The sequence below is a fragment of the Biomphalaria glabrata genome, chromosome 13 (assembly GCF_947242115.1).
Source record: "Biomphalaria glabrata chromosome 13, xgBioGlab47.1, whole genome shotgun sequence".
Classification (NCBI taxonomy): domain Eukaryota; kingdom Metazoa; phylum Mollusca; class Gastropoda; family Planorbidae; genus Biomphalaria; species Biomphalaria glabrata.
In genome coordinates, this window is record NC_074723.1 from 35276521 (window position 1) to 35297698 (window position 21178).

Below are 21178 nucleotides of genomic sequence, written 5' to 3' on the forward strand. Positions count from 1 at the left end.
TTCAATTTGTTACACTAATACAAGAAAGGCTTATTCTAGCTTTAAGCAAATATTGCCGAATAATTCCAATTACGTAAATAATAAATCACCTTAATTGGCATCACAACCTGAAGGATGCAGTAACATCACATTATTATAAATAATGTACATTTCTGTAGTGCATCTGTGGTGATGCTGAATATATAAATCATACCGTTACATTGTACAAATATTTACATACAAGAGAATTATATTACTTGAAGAATTATTGAGAAAGCCCTGTGGTTAAATTAAGTTGCACACAAAAATTACTTTGTATCATAAAATCTGAGCTAATTACAAAATACTTAAAGGCAATACCAGTTTGAACTGGATCGCACTGCATACCGATCTACTGGAATTCCACTTTTTCTGACCTACCACTTGTCTGGATAGAATACTCAGGAGTCTCGTCTATGCCAGGTGGGTCGATGATCAAGACTTGGGTACTGTACCTGTTCTTGAGACTCTCATAAGAAATGTCAGACTCTGGAAGATCATTAACAGAGCTGCCAACCGTGGGGGATTTAAACAGCCGGGTAATCTCAGAAATACTTTTGCCTTTGGTCTCTGGGACAAACATGTAGGTGAAGATGAAGAACAACAACAGCATGACGGAGAAAGGCAGAAAGGAATATGTTTCTATTGCTTTCTGTAAGGAAAAAAAAAAACAGAATAAAGTGAATGATTTTGAAAGATTGTAATAATAACAACAAGTAATATTTAAAAAAAAAAAAACATTTTAATTAATTCCTTTATGAAGCTAATTATGGTCTATCATTTCATATTCTATTTATTTCTAATTGTATTTCAGTAACCTTGCACAATCAAATTTTTCCATTACAATCTTGCTTACAATCATGGTCGAGAGGCCAAGTGCGCTTGAACTTGGCTTGGCTTGGCTACCTAGAAGGGGGCTCAAGGTTTGACACCCGACTCGGGCAGAGTTGTGTTTACTGAGCACCTAAAGGCAGCACGGAAAACCAACTCCTAGATACCCCCTCCCCCCCACTGGTCCACAAATGAGATTGGACCAAAAGCGCTCTGAGCATGCTATAAGCATGAAAATAGCGCCATATAAAAGCTATATAAACGCTATAATAATACTTCTACATAAAACAGTGTACAAAATGGCCATTTATTTATTAAACTCTTAACTGAATAAAAATAACCATTTGAGTCGAGTGCTGTGTGTTCAAAATAGCCAAACTTAATTTTAAGATGATTGTAGTTTGAAAAATTATAAAAGTCAATCCACAGTTTTCACTGTTTGGCCAATTAGCTGGTCAATTTTTCTCAGATATACAAAAAACTCTCCAATTTGTAGGAAAATTGATAGAGCTGATTTAGAAATACTCCTCAAATTTCGGGGTTCAAGTTTCCACCCATTAAGAGTTTGCAAACTAATAAGAGGAATTTTAATGGAAGTTTAATTTTTATAATGCTGTTAACAAATGCGATGGCTGAGCAGTAAAGTGATTGGCTTCCAAACTGGAGGTACTGGGTTCGAATCCTGTTGGAGACTGGGTTTTTTAATTCTGGGATCTTTGGGCACCTCTGAGTTGAGTCCAACCAGTTCTAATGGGTAACTGAAACTGACATTAGTTGAGGAAAAGTAAAGGCGGTTGGTTGTTGTGCTGGCCACATGACACCCCCGTTAACAGTGGCCACAGAAACAGATGACCTATAGATCACAAGGTCTGAAAGGGGAACTTTACTTTAATTTACATTTTAACAAGGGAGGCGTGGTGGCTGAGCGCTTGGTTACCGAACCGGGGTCCAGGGTTCGAATCCTGGTGAAGACAGGGATTTTTAACTTCAGGATCTTCGGGTGCCTCTGAGTCCACCCAGCTCTAATGAGTACCTAACATTAGTTGGGGAAAAGTAAAGGCGGTTGGTCGTTGTGCTGGCCACATGACACCCTCGTAAACCTTGGTCCACAGAAACAGATGACCTTTACATCATCTGCCCTATAAACCACAAGGTCTGAAAGGGGAACTTTAATTTACATTTTAATAAACATAGTGTAGACTCATGGTGCTAGTACAACATAACAAAAATACCTAGACGGCCATGAGTAGATATTTTTGTTAGCGTGTAGGCAGTGAGGGTAAAAGACAGAAGTTTGAGGAAAAGGCTGCAGACACTGCGCCCACCCCGTTGAAACCGTAAACCATATCCTCTTTTAATGCCCCTCCCTAATCCACCTTAGGCAGACCCTACTTTCACTACAGCCTCACACAACCAACACCCTGTACGGCAGTGCTGAACAACTGAAGAAAACAGCACACTTTTTTTCCTTGGCACAGTCTGCAAAAGAGCTCACAGCTCAGCAGCAATAAAGCTGGCTAGAAGAAGAAGAGGAAAAGGCTAAGAGTTATGTGTAACACAACAGAAAAGTCTTTTTAGAAAACAAAGCCAAACAAACTATCAGTCACTTCTTATACGCTTTGTTGGTTAGCTGCCATGTGCATGGTCAAGCAAGACATTTGAATACAATATAACATTATTAGAATGTCATGGCTTAAAACACTGCAGAACTGTACTTCAGAATGCAATATGAGCAGTATTTCCCAAACTTTTGTCATAGGTGTACCCCTTTTAGTATTTTGGAATGAGTACCCTTCCCCCCTTCCCCCGAATGCACGTGCATGAGAAGAAAAAAAAAATGTTTGTGTTGAAATGACTGATCATTTGATTTTGGTTCCCTGGTTGTTAATTTTAATCTGAGATACTGTTCCAGGTCTTACAGTCTGTTCCTTATTTTTGACTTAATGTCTACAAATAATTAAAAAAAAAACTTTACTGAAATAAAAAGTTGGAAAAGGCAAGATATATTTCAAAACTTTTTCTGTTAAAGCTGGATACACATGTTGTTGCATTAGTAACCAGAAAGGGGTTAAAGTACATGCCTTATTTTTATTTTTAAGACTCTGAAGCAATTAAGTATTCAATTAGTGGGCTTATTTTGTGCAGTTCTGAGGTTAATTGAATAATTGTCTGAAGAAACATCCTTATTCATTATTTGATCCTTGTTCAATTTATTTTTTTTAAAGTAAAATAACGCTGGTAGATTGTATAAATATAAAATAATAGTAAAGAATGTGAATTAAAACTTATTCATAATTTATTTTAATTTATTAATGATGAAAAAAAAAATAAGTGTAGGTAATGAGGTGCAACGCGTACCCCCTCCAAACTCTTTTCCGTAACCCCTGGAGGTAACACGTACCGAGCATTGGGAAACACTGTCTTAGAATGATGCCATCCAAAAAGAACTATTTAGCTGTACATAGATTTTTACAACTGTGACTTATTTCTGCTGTGAGAGTTATCTTAAGAGTGCTGTTAGGTGTGTTGAGGCTTAACAACTTCTAATCTGCACAAACCTGTAGAACAGGAAACACTATGCCGACAGTAAAGTTACACAGCCAATTGACCACCACAGAAACACCGACTGCAGCTGTTCTCGGACTCTGGGCAAACATCTCCGCAACCATGAACCACGGTATGGCCCCTGGAAGATGAAAAATACAAAATGATGAACAGGAAACTTGAAATGTGACCTCTGAACTTTTGTGCGCTGTTTGTACATGTATTCATGTCAGTATTTGAAATCCTATTTTTATTACTAATATGGTCAGTTGATCAACACCTTTAGCAGTTGACTATGTATTAGATCTTTTTTTTTTTATACAAAATCTCAATAAACATGGACTTCATTACAATACTAAAATACTAAAAAAAAAAATAAGGCTAAAAAATTTTAATAAGTCTATTCTTTTTAAATGACAAAACAAAATCTCTAACTACAGACTGTGGGGGGAAAAAACATAAAACACCAATTGAGCAAGAAATGAAAAGATGCACTGGCACACAATGTGGGAAACAAGGGAAAATATTTCAAAGCAAACTCTGGACTGAACTCAAAAGGGAAGAGAAAGGATGTTCAAGGCAAACATGGAGATCGGTAGACCAAGAAGCAAAGACGGCAGGATGGACATGGACCTGAGAGAAATTGCCCAGAAATAAGTCTGACGGCAAAGTGTTGTAGCTCTATGTTCCACTAGAAGTCAAGTTTTAAAAATGTATGTAAGTGGTTGAACAACTAAAATATCATCTTATCTTATAAAATACAGACGTTTCTTCAAAAAAAGAAGATGATTACGTCCTAAGCATCATGCATGTTAAACAATGACTTTAATTCTGCCAGGTCACTCGTTTTCCTGGCTGTCACAGGCAACCCATTCCATGCTAAAAAAAAGCACTAGAAAAGAAAGGAAGCAGTTTAAAGGTATCCATGACTCTTGAACTATGGCAAAATCTACTAACAGTAGCATTCTTACATTAAATATAGCAAATCGATTAGGGGAGCTAATTAACACAGGTGCACAAAGTGCTCACAGAGTTGAAAAGAAAATAAAGGCTTTAAATCTCAAGTTCAAAAACATCAATAAAAAGAGTGGGTAGAAGAAAACTGAGGATAGAATGGGACGGCATTACTCCCAGATTATGACACAAAGTTTCTGACTGATATCTTAAAGTCTATCTAGCAGCTGCATGCAAATGGGGAATAGCTAAGTGTTCATCATAGTCCTGACCATAGCTAATGCTTATCCATTTATCTAATTTCTATGAGATGATCTGTATCCGTTTTGCAATTGAACGGAGGCCATAGATTATAGCAGGTGATTTAGGAGTTTACTCATTTTTATAGCCAATGTTAACAAAAAGTGTATTTATAGCCAATGTTAACAAAAGTGTATTTATAGCCAATTTTAACAAAACTGCAATGTGGCACTGTCTTTACATTGTTATATTGACCTAGGAACATGCATAGGACGTAATCATTTTTTTTTTGAAGTAACGTCTGTATTTTATAAGATAAGATTTTAAAAATTTAGAACCTCCTAAAATCTAACAAAATTTCTTGATACCGGTATTGGACTTTGAACTCGAGACTCATATACCCACTAAACAATTTACCCCTAGCCAGCATGTTCTTTTCAGACACAGAACAACGTTTCAGTACATACACAATGTCAAACACCAACATATGTTCGAAATACACTTAAGAGAACTGTACATTGTTATTAAACCCACCTGGTCCAGTGGCGAAGAAAATAATGTAGATGATAACAGCAACAATGCTTATATAAGAAAGCCAGGGCAGTGTGGACTGTGGAAGAAAAAAAAATTACATTATGAAATTTATGTACTTCTTCTTCTTCCTCTTCTAGACAGCTTTGTTGCTGCTGAGCTGTCAGCTCTTTTGCAGACTGTGCCAAGGAAAAAAAGTGAGCTGTTTTCTTCAGTTGTTCAGCACTGCCTTACAGGATGTTGGTTATGTTGGGCTGTAGTGGAAGTAGGGTCTGCCTAAGGTGGATTTGGGAGAGGCATTAAAAGAGGATATGGTTTACGGTTTCAAAGGGGTGGGCGCAGTGTCTACAAAGGGGGAGTTGTGTGGAGTTTATTTTGTTCAGGTGGTAATTTAATAGTGGTGAGTGTCCTGTTCTTAGTTGGAAGATTGTAGATTGTTCTTTGTGGGGGAGGTAGTTAATACTGTCCAGTTTGTTAGGCGTAGTCATTTCTTTGTACAAGAATAAACAAAAAGTCGAAACTTTTTTTTTTCCTTCAAAGAAATGCTAATGACAATAAATTATGATTCTAAGGGTGAAAATTAAAATCATTCAGACTTTTACAAATAAATGCTCCTTCTGGTCTATAGTTATCCACTATTTATTTTATAAAAAGTATTAAAAGAAAAAAAAAAGCAATGGAATAATATTAAGTTTTAAAAAGAAAAATGTCTATAATGAAATACAAAACCTCAAATTCCCAAGTGATCTATGGGACAAATGATGTTAAGATAATCTGTTTCTATGGTGCATGGTTAACAAGGGTGTCATGTGGCCAGCACAACAACCAACCGCCTTTACTTCTTTTCCCAACTAATGTCAGGTACACATTAGAGCTGGGTGGACTCATCACAGGCACCCTAAAGATCCTAAAACTAAAAATCCCAGCATTCACCAGAATTCAAACCCAAGACCCCCGGTTTGGAATCCAAACGCTTTACCGCTCAGCCACTGCACCTTCCACTTTCATGTAGAATAGTGTTTTCTTTTGTTTCCTCTGTTCTTCTATAAATGGTGTTACTAGTTCAATAATAACACTGATGAAAGTTAAACAGATATATTTATTGGCTAAAAACAAAAAATATATGAAGAAAAAATCTGCCATTACCTGTAACGAAAGGCAGACAACTAATACAATTGAAAAAATGCACATGCCCCCTAGACCAATCATGTGTAGAGTTCTCCTGCCTGCTCGGTCCATGATCAGAGCAGAGACAAAGGTCATCATGACATTGACCGCTCCTGTACCGACTGTTGCATACTGTGAAGATTCTTTACTGAGTCCAGCGGAACCGAAGATACTAGTCGAGTAATAAATCACCTAAGAAATAAGTCAAAATGTCTTTTTTTTATCAGGTATCAGATAAACAAAAAAAGTCTTTAAACAAGTTGAACCTAAGGCCTTGAAACTTTTGACCACTGGGAAGGATTTCTTCCAATGGCCATGAATCAGACATTGGCTCTTTATCAACCACTTTGTCCCAAGTTTCCCTACTATAAATATGATCCTTTAATCTCAGCCATGTTACATGGAGACATTACCCAGTTCCTACTACAATGGCTAGGCTAGAGGCCATGTCCCACGAGGATGTTTAACTTGTATTCCTGTCATGTACCAACACTAGCCCTGAGTTAGAGAAATAAGTAAAGTTTCCCTTTCAGACCTTGCGATCTATGGGGCAGATGATGTTAAGGTCATCTGTTTCTATGGCCAATGGTTAACAAGCAGGGTGTTATGTGGCCCGCACAACGACCAACCGCCTTTACTTTCCCCCAACTTAATTCAGGTACCCATTAGAGTTGGGTGGACTCAGGGGCGCCCTAAAAATCCTGAAATTCAAAATCCCAGTCTTCACAGAGATTCGAATCCAGGACCCCAGGTTCGGAAGCTGAGCCCTTAACCACGCAGCCACGGCGCCCCCTGAGTCAGAGAAATACTTATTCTACATAAAAATGTAAGTAACAGCCTAACGAATGTTTCTTTTTTAAGACTAACCATGCTTACCATTCGAATGAATACAAATGTTAATTTAAATAAAAGAACTATGCTTTGCCTTCAAGCCCCCCCCCCCCCCTTAATGATAATCACATACCAATGATTTCAGAGTAAGTTAGTTTTATAATGACCATAAAATAATTACCCGCTGAAAATTAAAAACAAATGATAACTAATTAAGAAAGTTAAACTAATTTAGAAAGTTAAACTTATTTAGAAAATTAAACTATTTTAGAAAGTGAAACTCACAGCGTTGATGCCAGAGAACTGCTGAGACATTTGTAGTACTATACAGATGATCAGTGGCCACCGTAACTCACTGGTCCTCCAAAGGTCCATAACACTGAACTTAAGTATAAGAATTAGTTTAAAAAATATTGAAACATTTTTTTGTGCGTAATTAGAATTAATAAAAATTATTCAATGAAAAATGTTGTGTCTTGAAATGAATCATAATTCAATTCAGAACAAAGCTGCTGCAGAAACAATTCAGTCTAGCAAGAACTCAAAAGTTTGTATTGACTTGACTTGAAAGCTGTAGATGTTTATTCAGAAACGAAGATATTTACATCCTAGACTAGGGGTTCCCAACCTGTGGGTCGCGACCCCCTTCGGGGTCGATTGATGATTTGCCAGGGGTCGTCTAAGACCATCGAAAATATGGATGGTTATTGTCTATTCTTCTTTTGCTGTATGTGTGTGTGTGGGGGGGGGGGGGTCGCGGCAGAGTGGGGGATTGTAAAAAGGGGTCGCCGAGCATAAAAGGTTGAGAACCGCTGTCCTAGACCAAGATTTTAATTCATAACTCTCAGAAGGCAAATTACTGCTCCTCTGTTTTGCCACCAATCCCAAAATATTTAGAATTCTAGTCACAAAAAGTGAAAAAAAAAAATCATTAAAATGTAGCTAATTTTTTTCAAGCTTTCTCAGCATTTTGTTTTTTTTAATTTTCTAAATTGGAACACAAAGTCAAGACACAACCTAAAGAGTCAAGTCAAGACACAATCTAAAGAACTAAACTAAGACACAATCTAAAAAACTAAGTCAAGACACAATCGAGAGAGCTAAACCAAGACACAATCTTAAGAACTAAACCAAGACACAATCTAAAGAACTAATTCAAGACACAATCTAAGAAACAATCTTAAGTAGTTATGATCCAAAACTGAAACATAATGTGAAGAAAACTTACTTTTGGTGAGTTCCTGAGTTCCACACGTTCTTTCCTCATGGCCTCCATCTCTTCAGACACATCTTGGGTTTTTCTTAACCAAATCAAAGCTGCAGAAACAAGGGAGTTGATCAAATAACAAATTCATATAAGATTGTCTTTCATATAAAATTAACATTGAAGCGATCTGAAAAGTACAGTCTGTCAAAATCTTTTTTTTGTTTTTCTCTGTAATAATATTCTGTGTTTGAATATTGTTTTACCTTTTTTTTTTTGAGAAATTTTTAGCAACATTTTTCTATACTTGCTGATATCCCCTTGATTTGTCATCAAATATAGGTACCAAAGAAATAAAAAAATCGAGATGAAACAAACCCAGTATCTGCAGGAAAAGGACAAATTCTTAAATGCTTTAATTTTTTTCTTGCAAAAACTCAAGGAGAACATTGCTCTTGGAGTTTGCCTAAATGAACAACCAACCCCAATGAAATCTTATGGTAACGAAATCATTACAACAGATCATGATGCAAGTCGATGGTCTCACTTGTATATTGCCAAAAAAAAAAAAGTTAAATGGTTATCGAAAATTCATAGGTCAGTTGTTGTTTTTTTTCAAGGTGAATTATTTAATTTGACTCATTTGCTAGTCTTACTCAATGTTATTATATTATTTTTTTACCAGGGTGCTAATGATTAGTGCAAAGTAAATGTAAATTTAAATGTTTCTTCCTTTAAAAATGTATAAAAAGTAAAGTTCCTCTTTCAGACCCTGCAATCTATATGGTAGATGATGTTAAGATCACCTGCTTCTTTACCCCCTGCTAAAGAGCAGGGTTTCATGTGGCCTGCATAATGACCAACCGCCTTTGTTTTCCCTATCTAAAGTCACGTACCCATTAGAGTTGGGTGAACTCAGGAGCACCCTAAAAATGCTGAAATTCAAAATTCCAGTATTCGAGATTCGAACCCATGACCCCATGTTTGGAAGCGAAGCATTTAACCATTCAGCCACCCTCCTTTAAAAAATGTAAGATGTTTAGTTTGTTATTATTTAATTTTGTCATTTATCAATATGATTAACAATTTAGAACCAGACTTAGAGAATAAAACAAAAAATTACTGCTTTTAATTTCATTTAAGACTTACATAAAAATGTTATTAAAATCGTAATCTAATTTTTAGAAAGGAATAGAAAATAATGTTAAGTGTTTATTGAACTGGGCACTGCCAGCATCTTTTTTTTTTTCATACAACTTCAATCTATCAGATTACTTTACATATACTGCAAGGCGCTCTCCATTTATTTATTATTCTTTTTAACACTCCAAATGAAATCAATTAAAATTTAATTTAGATGTTTTTGTTTAATGATATAAATAATTCAAGGATGACAACTAAAATAATAACTACAAAAATGTACCTGCTTCGGCTGCATCATCATCGCCTTTATTCACAAGCAGATATTTAGGAGATTCTGGACAAAAGGTCAAGGTTGCAAGGCTGTAGATTGCAGGAATGGCTGGACTAGCTGTAAAAAAAAAATTTATTTATAATTAACATTTTATACGCTATACAAAGCAGTTCCTGCCTCTCCACACAGCTGATGTATCCAAAGGCATGGCAAGTGCCAATATAGTTTGGATTCGGCCACGTTGCAGGCAATCGTAGGAGGTAATCAATATTTTATATACATAAAAGAAAATCATAGTGAAAATCTGAAGCACATACTTCATTACCAGGCAGCCATGAATGTTAAGCAATATAGATGTCATTGACAACTGTGTCAAAATATTAAGGCTATTGCTTCAATCAAAAACACTGGGTACCTACCAACTAATATTGGCCAGAACGCCTCAGTTCCGAGCAGCTGTTTCATTCCTATTACTTCTCCTATAAGAACACCGAGTGTAATAGACAGCTGATTGCAAGTTCCGCAAAAGCCTCGAAGAGAGACGGGTGAGATCTCAGCTAAATACAAAGGAGCCACAGCAGAATTCAAACCTACAATGATATTCAAGTTCAAGCATAGTTTGATAAGAATGTTTCACTAGACTTCTATATGTAAAGTGGTAAATATTGAAGCCTGCCTGGGTGGCACTTAACAAAGGTTGATCAGAATGTTTCATTAGACTTTTATGCAAAATTCAAAGTATTGTCAAAATGTGTTATTAGACTCCTATGCACATTTGGATAGTTAGATGGGTACCTGACTTGAGTTGGGCTTGGTAAAAAATTCTGATCAAACTGTGCACAGGAGCCTAGTGAGAAATTCTAATAAAACTATGCTATCTTAGAAAAGTCTTTAAAAAAATTTTCCCCTTTCAGAGGCCTATTGGTTAACAAGGGTGTCATATGGTCAGCACAACCACCTCTACTTTTCCCCAAACTTCTGTCATTTATAGATTAATTAGAGCTGAGTGGACTCAGAGAGGCACCCAATGATCCAGAAATTAAAAATCCCAGTCTTCAGGGGGATTTAAACCCAAGGACCCCTGGTTTGGAAGCCAAGTGTTTTATCACTCAGCCACAATGCCCCTCTCTCTCTCTTTTATATATATATATATATATATATAATACATTAAATATACAAGTTTTTATCTTGAAACAGAAATTGAATTAGAAATTATAGTTGCAATACTTCAACAATAATTTTGTTTATGGACTGCATGTTATTGTAGATAAAAAAATAATGATAAATATAATTTACTAATGATAAATACTCCATCAGACCTGCCTACCAAAAAAAGTCCAAATGCGTAACACTAACGGTCAAAATGCGTATTTTGGCACCAGAATGCGTAACACTTACGTGATCCTCTATTTTGTCATATATATATATATATATATATATATATATATATATATATATATATATATATATATATATATATATATATATATATATAATATTAGATGTCATGATTAGATCTACAATCTAAATCTAGATCAATAGAGATGATATCTAGACTAGATCTGGATCTGTGTCTATATAATGAATATAATCTACTCTAGATCTGGGCTCAAAAGTGTTACCGATGCCGTGGATCCGCTAGATCCAAACTTTCGTAGGCCTACCTTCATACTTGATCTATTCTATGCTAAGACTAAGAATCTAGTCTAGATCTAGACTAGATGGTAGTAGATGTTATCGATCTAGATCTAGTCAATCTAAATTCTAAATCATACTATAACTAGTTTGTAGGGTAATGTAGAGAATCATAACGTAATGACTAGCTAGACTCGAGCTAGATCTAGATCTATTCCTGTATAACAAGTTATCTAGATTCTAGATCTAGAATCTAGATCTAGACTAGATATCTACAATGTCACTCAATGTGTTTTTAATCGATAGCTCTTCGATTTTTTTTCTATACAAATGAATACGAGAATCAGGAATGCACCAACATAATTAATTTCTACTCATGAACTTACACACAAAAAAAAGTCACGTTGGTGTATCAGCTAACTGACGGTACCAAACTGGTACCAGCCCGCCACTCCCTCACTCTCGCGTTCTTCATTTCTAGACATCTAATTGCTATTAAGTACCAATCAACATATAGATCTGGGCACATTGTGTTCACCCCACCTTTTCTGTTTCGCCCCTCTCCCCACAGGTGGGCTTAGCGTGACCTCCGTGACCGCTTGTAAGCTAGTCTAGAGAGGAGAACAAAAAAGCATACGAAATGCGTAACGCGACGGGTTAAATGCGTATTTGCGTACTGGCTGTCATTTTTGGGAGATTTTGCGTAATGAATACGCATTTTGCGTAACGGTAGGCAGGTCTGCTCCATTAATACTTAGTAAAATTAAGCTAGATTTTGATACAATTAAAAATAGAATGTCAACATTTTTGTTCGCTTTTCGTTTGCACTGGCCTCTGTGGACCCTATTGGTCATGGTTGCTACACTACAGATTCTATAGTTAAATATATGCATTAAAGTCTATTGGGTAATATATATTATTGATATGTTCACAATAATTAGGACTTCAAGGGAATGAAAAAGCTAAAATGATCAAAATGCAAGATAAATTTTTATTAGATCTAGTTTAATTTTTGTTAATTTTTTTAATAAATTATATCATTTAAATTATGAAGCAAAAAAAAAAAATTAACAAATGAGCTAATAATAAAGTTTTTTAATAAAAGTCTTAGAACAGAGAATGATGCCGATGAAAAACGCAATCATTTTTCATGAGGATATATAAAACAAAAAAACATTTACCACAACAAATGCCAGCCACAACACGTCCAGCAATCAACATCTCAAAAGACTTGGAGACTTTGCTGCAGCCTTGTAGAGCAGCACAGGTAAAGGCAACAGCATTATTCAAGAGTAGAGTACTTTTTCTAGAGAAAGACAAAAGAATTAGATATAAAACCATAGATTATAAATGTAAAAGATACTTGCCATTCTATCAATCTTTTGTTTAAGACCAAAGTACATTCCTTCTTCTATTAAACAAACCAATGTGTGTTCACTTAATGTTTCACTTTAACAATGTGGTGATTTTTTTCAAGACAAATTTTATCAATCAGCACAACTTTAATCAGGATGATCCACCATTTATCATCAAATGCTAACATCACAATCACATTACTATGGATCCCTTGGCAAATAGACATGTTGAGAAATAAAAAGGCGGATGGACAATGAAAGGTACAATCTGATGGTCAGAATATTACAACACTGTCAAGTCATAGCCAGCAATCATAAAGAAGAATGACTTAACCAATTGGCATCAGGAAGTACAGAGAAATAATCACCAACCCACTGAACACTCTGTACCCACACTTACGAAAACTGTTAACCATACTCTGTTTGAATGCCCCAATTTAATCCACTTAAAGCAGATCCAGATTCAACTACCACAAGTCCCAAATAAACCATGGAGCCTGGGAGCGCATGAAGCGCCCTGACCGCACTTCCCCGTGGTGGAGGTTGTCCAGGCCTGAGCAAGCTATTATAGCACAGTGTAGGACAGGAGGCCATTGTCCTGTTGGATCAGATTTCTCATGGCTATGGCCAAATTTCGACTCACTGTGCCTCCGCTGTTGTGAAGAAGAGGAAACCATCTCATGTTCTTTTTTGACTGCCTAGACTTGTGGATCTCTGTCTTGACAGGTCTGGGAAACCAAAAATTCTCGACCTGTATTGTGACGTGTACGCACTACGCAAAACAGCAGGTTTTCTGTCCAGGGCTTTTGCAAGGGAGGATTTGAGCCTCTCAGGCCCTCACTCAAATGGAGTTTGATGATGATGATGACCACAACAACCCAGCATAATCAACACTCAGTGTGGATGAGAAGAATCAGCGTAATACTTTTCTATAGCATAGACTGCAAAGAGCTTACAATTCAGCAGCCAAAATTCTGGCTAGATGAAGAAGAAGATATCAGCAAGAGAGGTCATGAAGTAGTTAGAAAGTATTTTTTGTCAGGCGCTATCTAAGGAAGAAGTAACACAACATTACAAGCATGATTAGTCAATATTTGCCTACAAAATAATATTATAGTTAAAAGCCACTGGGATGGTAAAATGCTAATGGTTTTCCTAATTAAATTGTGATGAAGCGTCACAGGTTTCGGGAAGGTAATCAGTATTTACAGTTTTCACAGCTCTGAAAGAAATGCCATTTGTTAAAGATCACTAAAAACCTTGTTTACCAAAGCTGCAAGGCAAAAACAAAAGGTATAAGAGAAGGTGGACTTCACCTATCCCCTAGACTGATGTACAAATGGGGCACCACACAAGATCTGTTAACCATCTTTCTCCATTCCTGTCTTTTGCCTTTAATACAGGGGTTCTCAACCTGTGGGTCTCGACCCCCTTGGGGAGTCGATTGAGTATTGGCCAGGGGTCGCCGAAGACCATCAAAAATTTGGATTGCTTTTGTCTACTCTTCTATTACTGTGTGTGTGGGTGGGTGGGGGTCATGACAGAGTGGGGGATTGTAAAAAAAGGGGTCACCGAGCTTAAAAGGTTGAGAACCGCTGCTTTAATAGAATCTCTTTCAATGACAGGCCCAGACATTTTTTTATATTGTATTCCCATCCCTTTCTCTGCCTGCCTCTTCTCCCTTTTCCTGGTACTGAAGGAAGGCTGAAATCCTGTTTTAATACATGTACATGTTGCATTGACAACCCATGGCCTTAACTAGCAAATACAGGCCAACATATTTTATATTACATGCGAATTATCATTTAGAGACAAGATTTTAAATACTATGGATCAGAGACAACAAGCTTCTCAATATTATGAATCTGAGACAACATAATATAAATATCAATCCTAATATAAAGTGGGGCCTGGTATCTGTGTTACAGCTCTTCGCTTCTGAACCAAGAAGTCTTGAGTTCAAACTCCATTGATTCTAGGCATTTAGAACTTTAAGACATAACAAATGCTTAACCAACTTTAATGAGTACCTGAAATATGTTGTAAGTAAAGGCTGTTGGTCATTGTGCTGGCCACAAGACATCCTCCTTAACAATAACCCATACAAAACAAAATGATTTTTACATTATCTGCCCCCATGGATCATAAGGTCTGAAAGGGTTATCTTTAATACATTGAAAACTGTTCTATTATCACTAATGATTTAAATCCCAATCACAGAGGTTCCAAATACAACTTTATAAGAAGACTAATCAGTAGTATTAATTGAAGACTGACACAAGACTATAAGAACAAACTTGAGAAACTTCTTATAAATTACAGACATTACTTCAAAAGAGAAGATAATTATGTGAACACACTGATCAATAGAACAAGGGAGACTACAGGAAGAAAACAAAACCAATAGCATCCTCAGTCTGGAGTTCTGAATGTACACATAATTACAAACATAAATGTAACAGAAAGTAATAGCCTATCATTTATCCTCACCTTCCATACTTCCCTGCAAAGTATGCTGCAGAAACTCCCCCAAGCATGCCACCCACACAAAAAAAGGCCACTGTTATTGCCCACAGCATGGTAAGCAGCGAGTCTGACATGAAATCATTGTACCTATCAAAGTAGGTTTCATTGTAGAACTCTTTGATAACCTGAGAAAATTGAATGAATACTTGTTTTTTGAATGAAAATTTATATGCAGATTTCAACCACCTTATTAAACATGAAAACTTGTCTACCTAAATATTAAAAATTGTCTTACCTCTTCTGGTGCATTCAGTATGGCAGTATTTAGACCGATTTGTAAAGGACTTCCCAGAATGCAAGCTATAATTGCAAGTGCTAAATGAGATTTTGATGACTGCAAAAACAAAATAACAATTATTAACATTTACAAACTGAAGTAACATAAAAAGTTATGCAATAAAATTTATTTTTTACACCTAGAGCTACAGCTGATTTTGCTCAAATTCAAATCTCAGTGTTTTGTAAGCCAGTGGTGATCAAACTGTGGTCCGCAGAACCCTGGGATGATCAAAGGGGGTTCCAAAAAAGATGAAAATATTATATACAATTAAAATAACTTCTTCCCTAAATGCTACTTTATATGATCAGTTTATTTAACATAATCAACACACCCCTAACCACTGTTTAATAAGTCTATTATGTACTATTTTGTGATAACCTGAATCAAAGACTGAAAACATTTTCCACTTGGATATTTCCCAACTGGGTATTAAGCCCTTTTGCTCAAAAACAAGCTCAGATACCAAACACAGATGAATCCATACTAATGCAAGAGCAGCTTATTGAAATATTCACAAACAGGAACTTAAACCAATGTTTGAACTAGTTCAGGTTAGAGAAACATTACAATTTTATATCCTGCATTATGGGTCATTGCAAAGAAGTTTCTGACAGTTTTCCCGTCTTCTTATTTGGTACAACATGAATTCATTGCCTTAATGAGCCTCCTCACAATTAAAAGAGCAGAGCATAATACACTCATAAAATTTCATCCAAGTCATTAATTTTTTTTAATTTCATTTTTTTTTTAAATAATAATTTCAATAGGAAGGCACTGTGGCTGAGTGGTTAAACCTAGGGTCCTGGGTTTGAATGTTGGTGAAGACTGAGGTCCATCCAACTCTAATGGGTACCTGACTCCAGTCAGGAAAGTAAAGGCTGTTGGTCATTGTGCTGGCCACATGACACCCTTTGGCTATAGAAACAGATGTACTTAACATCATCTGCTCTATAGATCACAAGGTCCGATAGGGAAACTTATAATTTCAATAATGTTAATAAACACTACTCTGAAAAAAAAATACTTTTTTGTTTTGTTTTTTTTTACATTTGTCACATTAGGCATCAATGTAGCTTTTTCCTTAGGGGGTCCTTGGGTCAAAAAAGTTTGAGAACCTCTGTTGTAAGCACCTAATGACACGGTTATACATCTGGGTTAACAAGGGATTTGGTCCAGATCTTTATCAGCAAGTAAATCCCCAGTAGAGTTTTGATTTGCAATACTAAAGGAAATTATTTTTATTTAACAAACACTTAATGAAAAACAGCTGAGAAGCTCTGGTCTATATTATTACTTAGAAAATAATGTTATAGCATTTACATTCTCCTTTTGTGTCAATAAGGCAAGCAGCTAAGTTTGTATCTACATTGAAGAAGATAACTCTATATATGGGATTTCAATGAACATCTATTGGTGTCATGGTTTGCATTCTATTAAAGTAGACTTTAGGGTTTATTAATGTCTGGGAGGGGCAGTGGCTGAGTGGTTAGGCGCTTGGGTTTCAAACTGAGGGTTACAGGTTCAAGTCCTGGTGAAGACTGGGATTTTTTTTATTCCTGAATCTTTGGGGCACCTCTGAGTCCACCCGACTCTACCACCAAAGCGAAAGCCACCTTAACCTACGATACATGTGGACAGGAGTTTCTCTCCAAAATAGGGCTCCATACTCACATGAAAAAGTGTTGGAGACGAACCATAGTCGTTCTACAACTGAAGGAGGCCAAGATAATGTTAAGAAATAAATTTTAAAAAATGAAAAGCCTGATATATATTCTAGGCCTATATTATACAGATAAGACTAGAAAATAGATTTCACTAGTAAGTCTTAGTAAAATAGTAATAGATCTAGTAGTAGTAGTGTAGTAGATTAAAAGAAAGATAAATATAGATTATACTATTATAGATTATAGATCAAATAAAAGCAGATTGTGACTACTCCCTAGTGTTATATAGATCTATATAATATATATTAAAAAAAATATATTTTTATTGAATCAATGAATTAATCATTGAATGATATCAAAATAATCACTCAAATCAATCAAATCATTCAATGTCAGACAGTCTGAGACAGTCAATGAACTGTCAAAGTCAATGTGATTAAAAATTAAAAACTCTGCTAAGCTAAATAGATATGGTATCTATATTATCTAGGCTTGCATTTGTTATCGCACCTTCTCATTAGGTTTAATCCTTCGGTAATCGATGTTTTCTGATCCTGAAAATTCTTTGCTACTAGTCTGAGATCTTAATGAAACATTTGAATTTAGTTGCTCTGTCAATAAAGGCGTAGTGTCGTCGGCCATTTTTTCAAAGTATTGTGTCACATGACTTTAGTCTAAAAATGATAGTGTAATCAATGTTTTATATAGTTCAGTGCTATTTATCTTTTCCCAGAGCTTTTCATCAGCGTTATATCCAGTGGCGTCACAATGGGGGTGCGGGTCCGGGCGGCACCTTCGACTCGGAGGTCACGGTCCGGCTCGCACAAGGTGATACCCATCTGGAGGAGTAGATCTCTCCAATACACAAGAAAAATAAAATTGCACTTTTGCCAAAGTAGACAACTGTGGCTGTAGCAAGATTCTCATATGATATAGCTTACTTTTTTTTATTAATTAATTATTATTACCTATTATTATTTATTTATTATTATTATTAATAATTATTTATTATTATTAATTATTTATTATTATTTTTAATTTATTATTTATTATTATTATTAATATCATGTTAGAAAAGAACGAGTAGGCCTATTCATTCTCTGGCACTACCAGGGTCGAGTTTTGTTAAAGGGAAAGAAAATTCATAGTAGTCCCTTTAACAGTTTCCACTGAGAAATTTTCTGGAGATGTGGCAGGTCTGCAGCAGTACCGCCCTCTGACAGGCAACAAGAATCTTCCTAGGAATGCCAAGGGTCTTGAAAGTATCTGTGAGGTCATTTATATTATCCCTTCGGTTGATATAACAATGGGGTACATTGTTGTTTTAGAAAATTTCCATAAACGCTTAATCTCAAGATTATTCCAAGATATTTATAAAAAGAGGCAGAGTTCAATTTCTTGATGCTTTCAAATGCAATGTTAGTTTTGGCTGCCTTGCTATTTTTTAATGCTTATACCATAGGGTCTACTTATCCAGGCCAAAAGACAGATATCCTCACTAAAGCGTTTAACGTTTTCATAAGGTGTGTAACTTTGCTCGCTTTCCGCATTTAGCTTAAAATCCATGTATAATAGGCGAGACATACTTTTTTTCTAAATTTAGTGTCTACCTTATCATCCGTATGTAGTGCCTTGGAGTAATTTAGATAGTGGGTCAATTGCTAGGCAGAACCAGAGTGGAGTCACCATGGCATATACCCCTTCTTAAGTGGACAAAGCCTATTATATATATAGTTTATCACCATTCAGGTGTAGATTTATCTTCCAAATATCCATACAGACTCTGGCGGAACTGAATCAAATGCTTTTTTATAGTTGATGTAACATGTTAAGTTACTTTTTCTTCTATTAGGTTGGTGCAAATAATACCATCTATAGTTAGCTGTAATGTACAGCCCATCAATTCTTCAATGCAGCCTTATTGTTCCTTTGCTAGTAACTTATGGGCAGAACAATATTTATACATTTTTTATTATTTTTATTAATAGATAATAATTATTAATTATTTTATTATTATTTTTAATTGTTATAATTAATTATTATTATTATTTTAAATTCCAAACTCCTAATGAGCTGTAAAAGGAAATATAAAGTACTAAACTACTAATGTCCTCTCTAAGAAACTAAACAATTTATAAACTCCCAATTAAACATAAAAAAAAGTTCTAAACTCCTTATGAGTTGTCAAGGGAAATATGAACAATTTCTAAGCTTCCAATGTAAGTGCTATTTAAAGAATCAAAAAGAAGCAGGGTGTCGTGTGGCAAGCGTAATGACCAAAAGCTTTTAATGTTTTACTGCTATTATGAAGTTGTAATGCTTTTACTGTTATTAAGTTTAAAAGTTTTAATGCTATTTTAAAGTTTCACTGCTATTATAAAAATTAAATGTTTTACTGCAATAATAAAGTTTTAATGTTTACTGTAGGCTACAGACACAAATGACCTTTATATCATCTGCCATATAGATTGGGTGCTTTTTTTTACTTTTGTCCATCATTATAACTAGAGTTAAGCCTCACTCACTACTTCACTCTAGAAGTAAATGTTCACAAATTCTACAATTCTTAAGTATAGAAATAAATCTTAATTTACACTAGAATTTACATAGAAAATATAGTCTACTTATTTTTGTCTAGATCTAGTCTAGTGGTAAAGCACTAAATTTACTGCTGTTATTAAGTTTGAAAGTTACTGGTAATATAGAGTTTAAATGTTTTATTGTTGTTATAAAGTTTTAATTTTTTCACTGCTATTTGTGATGTTGCTTATTCAGGCTGTCTTGAAGTCAACTATGGATGACTGTTGGATTTCAACCAATTACTCTGCAAGCGTTTGGGTGTAGATGTTCGGGTGTATTCCGTGTAGTTGAACAACAATACAGACAGGAACAATTAACATCCGTTTTAACGAGTGAAGAGATGTAGTCAACACTGATGAACAATTTCACATGGATTTATTCTAATAAAAGGCCACAGTAGAAGTCTCTGTCACTAAACACGTCGTTACCCTGGAGTATTCTATCGCTAACTGATTTTCCGGTCTCTAACCCAACATATCCCAAACGTCACTAGTCCCGTTCAATATGCGTCTTCTATGGTGCGTCGCTAAATAACTAACCTATATAAATAAGGTGTCTAACATATTATAAAGTTTTAATGTTTTATTGCTATTATAAAATGTAATGCTTTACTGTTATTGATACAGTTTTAATGTTTTTCTGCTATTATAAAGTGTGAATCTTTCACTGCCATTATACCAATTGGGTACTTGGCATAGTTGGGGAAAAGTAAAATTGGTTGGTCAATGTGCTGCCCACATGACACCCTTGATAATTGGACTACAAAACAAATGACCTTTTCATCATCTTTAGTTGTTTTTTTTAGACCACCATTATAACTACAGTTAAGACCCACCTACGGCTTCACTCTAAAAGTAGATTTTCAATCAAGCAAAATAAAATTCCTTTTAAAAAAAATTATGTTCAATGTATTTCCTTAATTTGATAATTAGTTCTGTATTTCTTAAATTGATTCATGTTGTTGACATTGTTTATATGAGTATCTGTAATGATTCCCCTTGACCAAGGAATTGAATGTTGTATTGTTTTGTGTCATATGTGTTAACGAAGTCTGTAAATAAATTCACTCATGAATCTGGCATTATAGCATTGTCGTTGTTTATGGTTATCAAGTGTAGTGTTTCTAGTTTATTAAGTGGTAGCAGAGCAAAGTTCCGATCCACAGACCTCTGGGTTATGGGCCCAGCATGCTTTGTTAGGTAGAGTAAATAATTATTTAAAGTATCAAATTAATCTGAAAATGTGTGAGAGAGAAATATGTTTCAACAAATTCATCTATATCTGTGAATACTGAAGGATTTGTTTCCCTTGTTGGTATCAAACAGAATAATTAATTAGCAGACATTTTTATTTATTCATGTCTTGTCTATGCTAATAAATAATTTCACAAAGTTTCATTTTGGA

The 21178-nt window shown here is 35.3% G+C and overlaps 1 protein-coding gene across 1 annotated transcript; it reads right to left on the reverse strand.

Annotated features, from left to right (window-relative positions):
- Positions 1-17838, reverse strand: LOC106071819 (solute carrier family 2, facilitated glucose transporter member 1-like). The gene is made up of 12 exons (XM_056009022.1): positions 17705-17838; positions 15486-15584; positions 15215-15375; positions 12551-12675; positions 10154-10324; positions 9744-9851; positions 8345-8433; positions 7402-7500; positions 6265-6477; positions 5122-5197; positions 3408-3535; positions 1-670 (listed from the first exon to the last, which is right to left on the reverse strand). The coding sequence occupies exons 1-12, from the start codon at positions 17834-17836 to the stop codon at positions 371-373; spliced, it is 1701 nt and encodes a 566-aa protein (XP_055864997.1). The 5' UTR covers positions 17837-17838; the 3' UTR covers positions 1-370.
- Positions 17839-21178: the final 3340 nt, after the last annotated feature.

Excerpts from the sequence above, each read along its gene's own strand:
- LOC106071819 (XM_056009022.1), bottom strand. The coding sequence starts at position 17,836 with ATGGCCGACGACACTACGCCTTTATTGACAGAGCAACTAAATTCAAAT. Across the intron at positions 9,852-10,153 it reads GTTCTGGCCAATATTAGTTG|CTAGTCCAGCCATTCCTGCA; the intron begins GTAGGTACCCAG and ends TTTTTTTTACAG. Across the intron at positions 8,434-9,743 it reads TGATGATGCAGCCGAAGCAG|CTTTGATTTGGTTAAGAAAA; the intron begins GTACATTTTTGT and ends TTGTTTCTGCAG.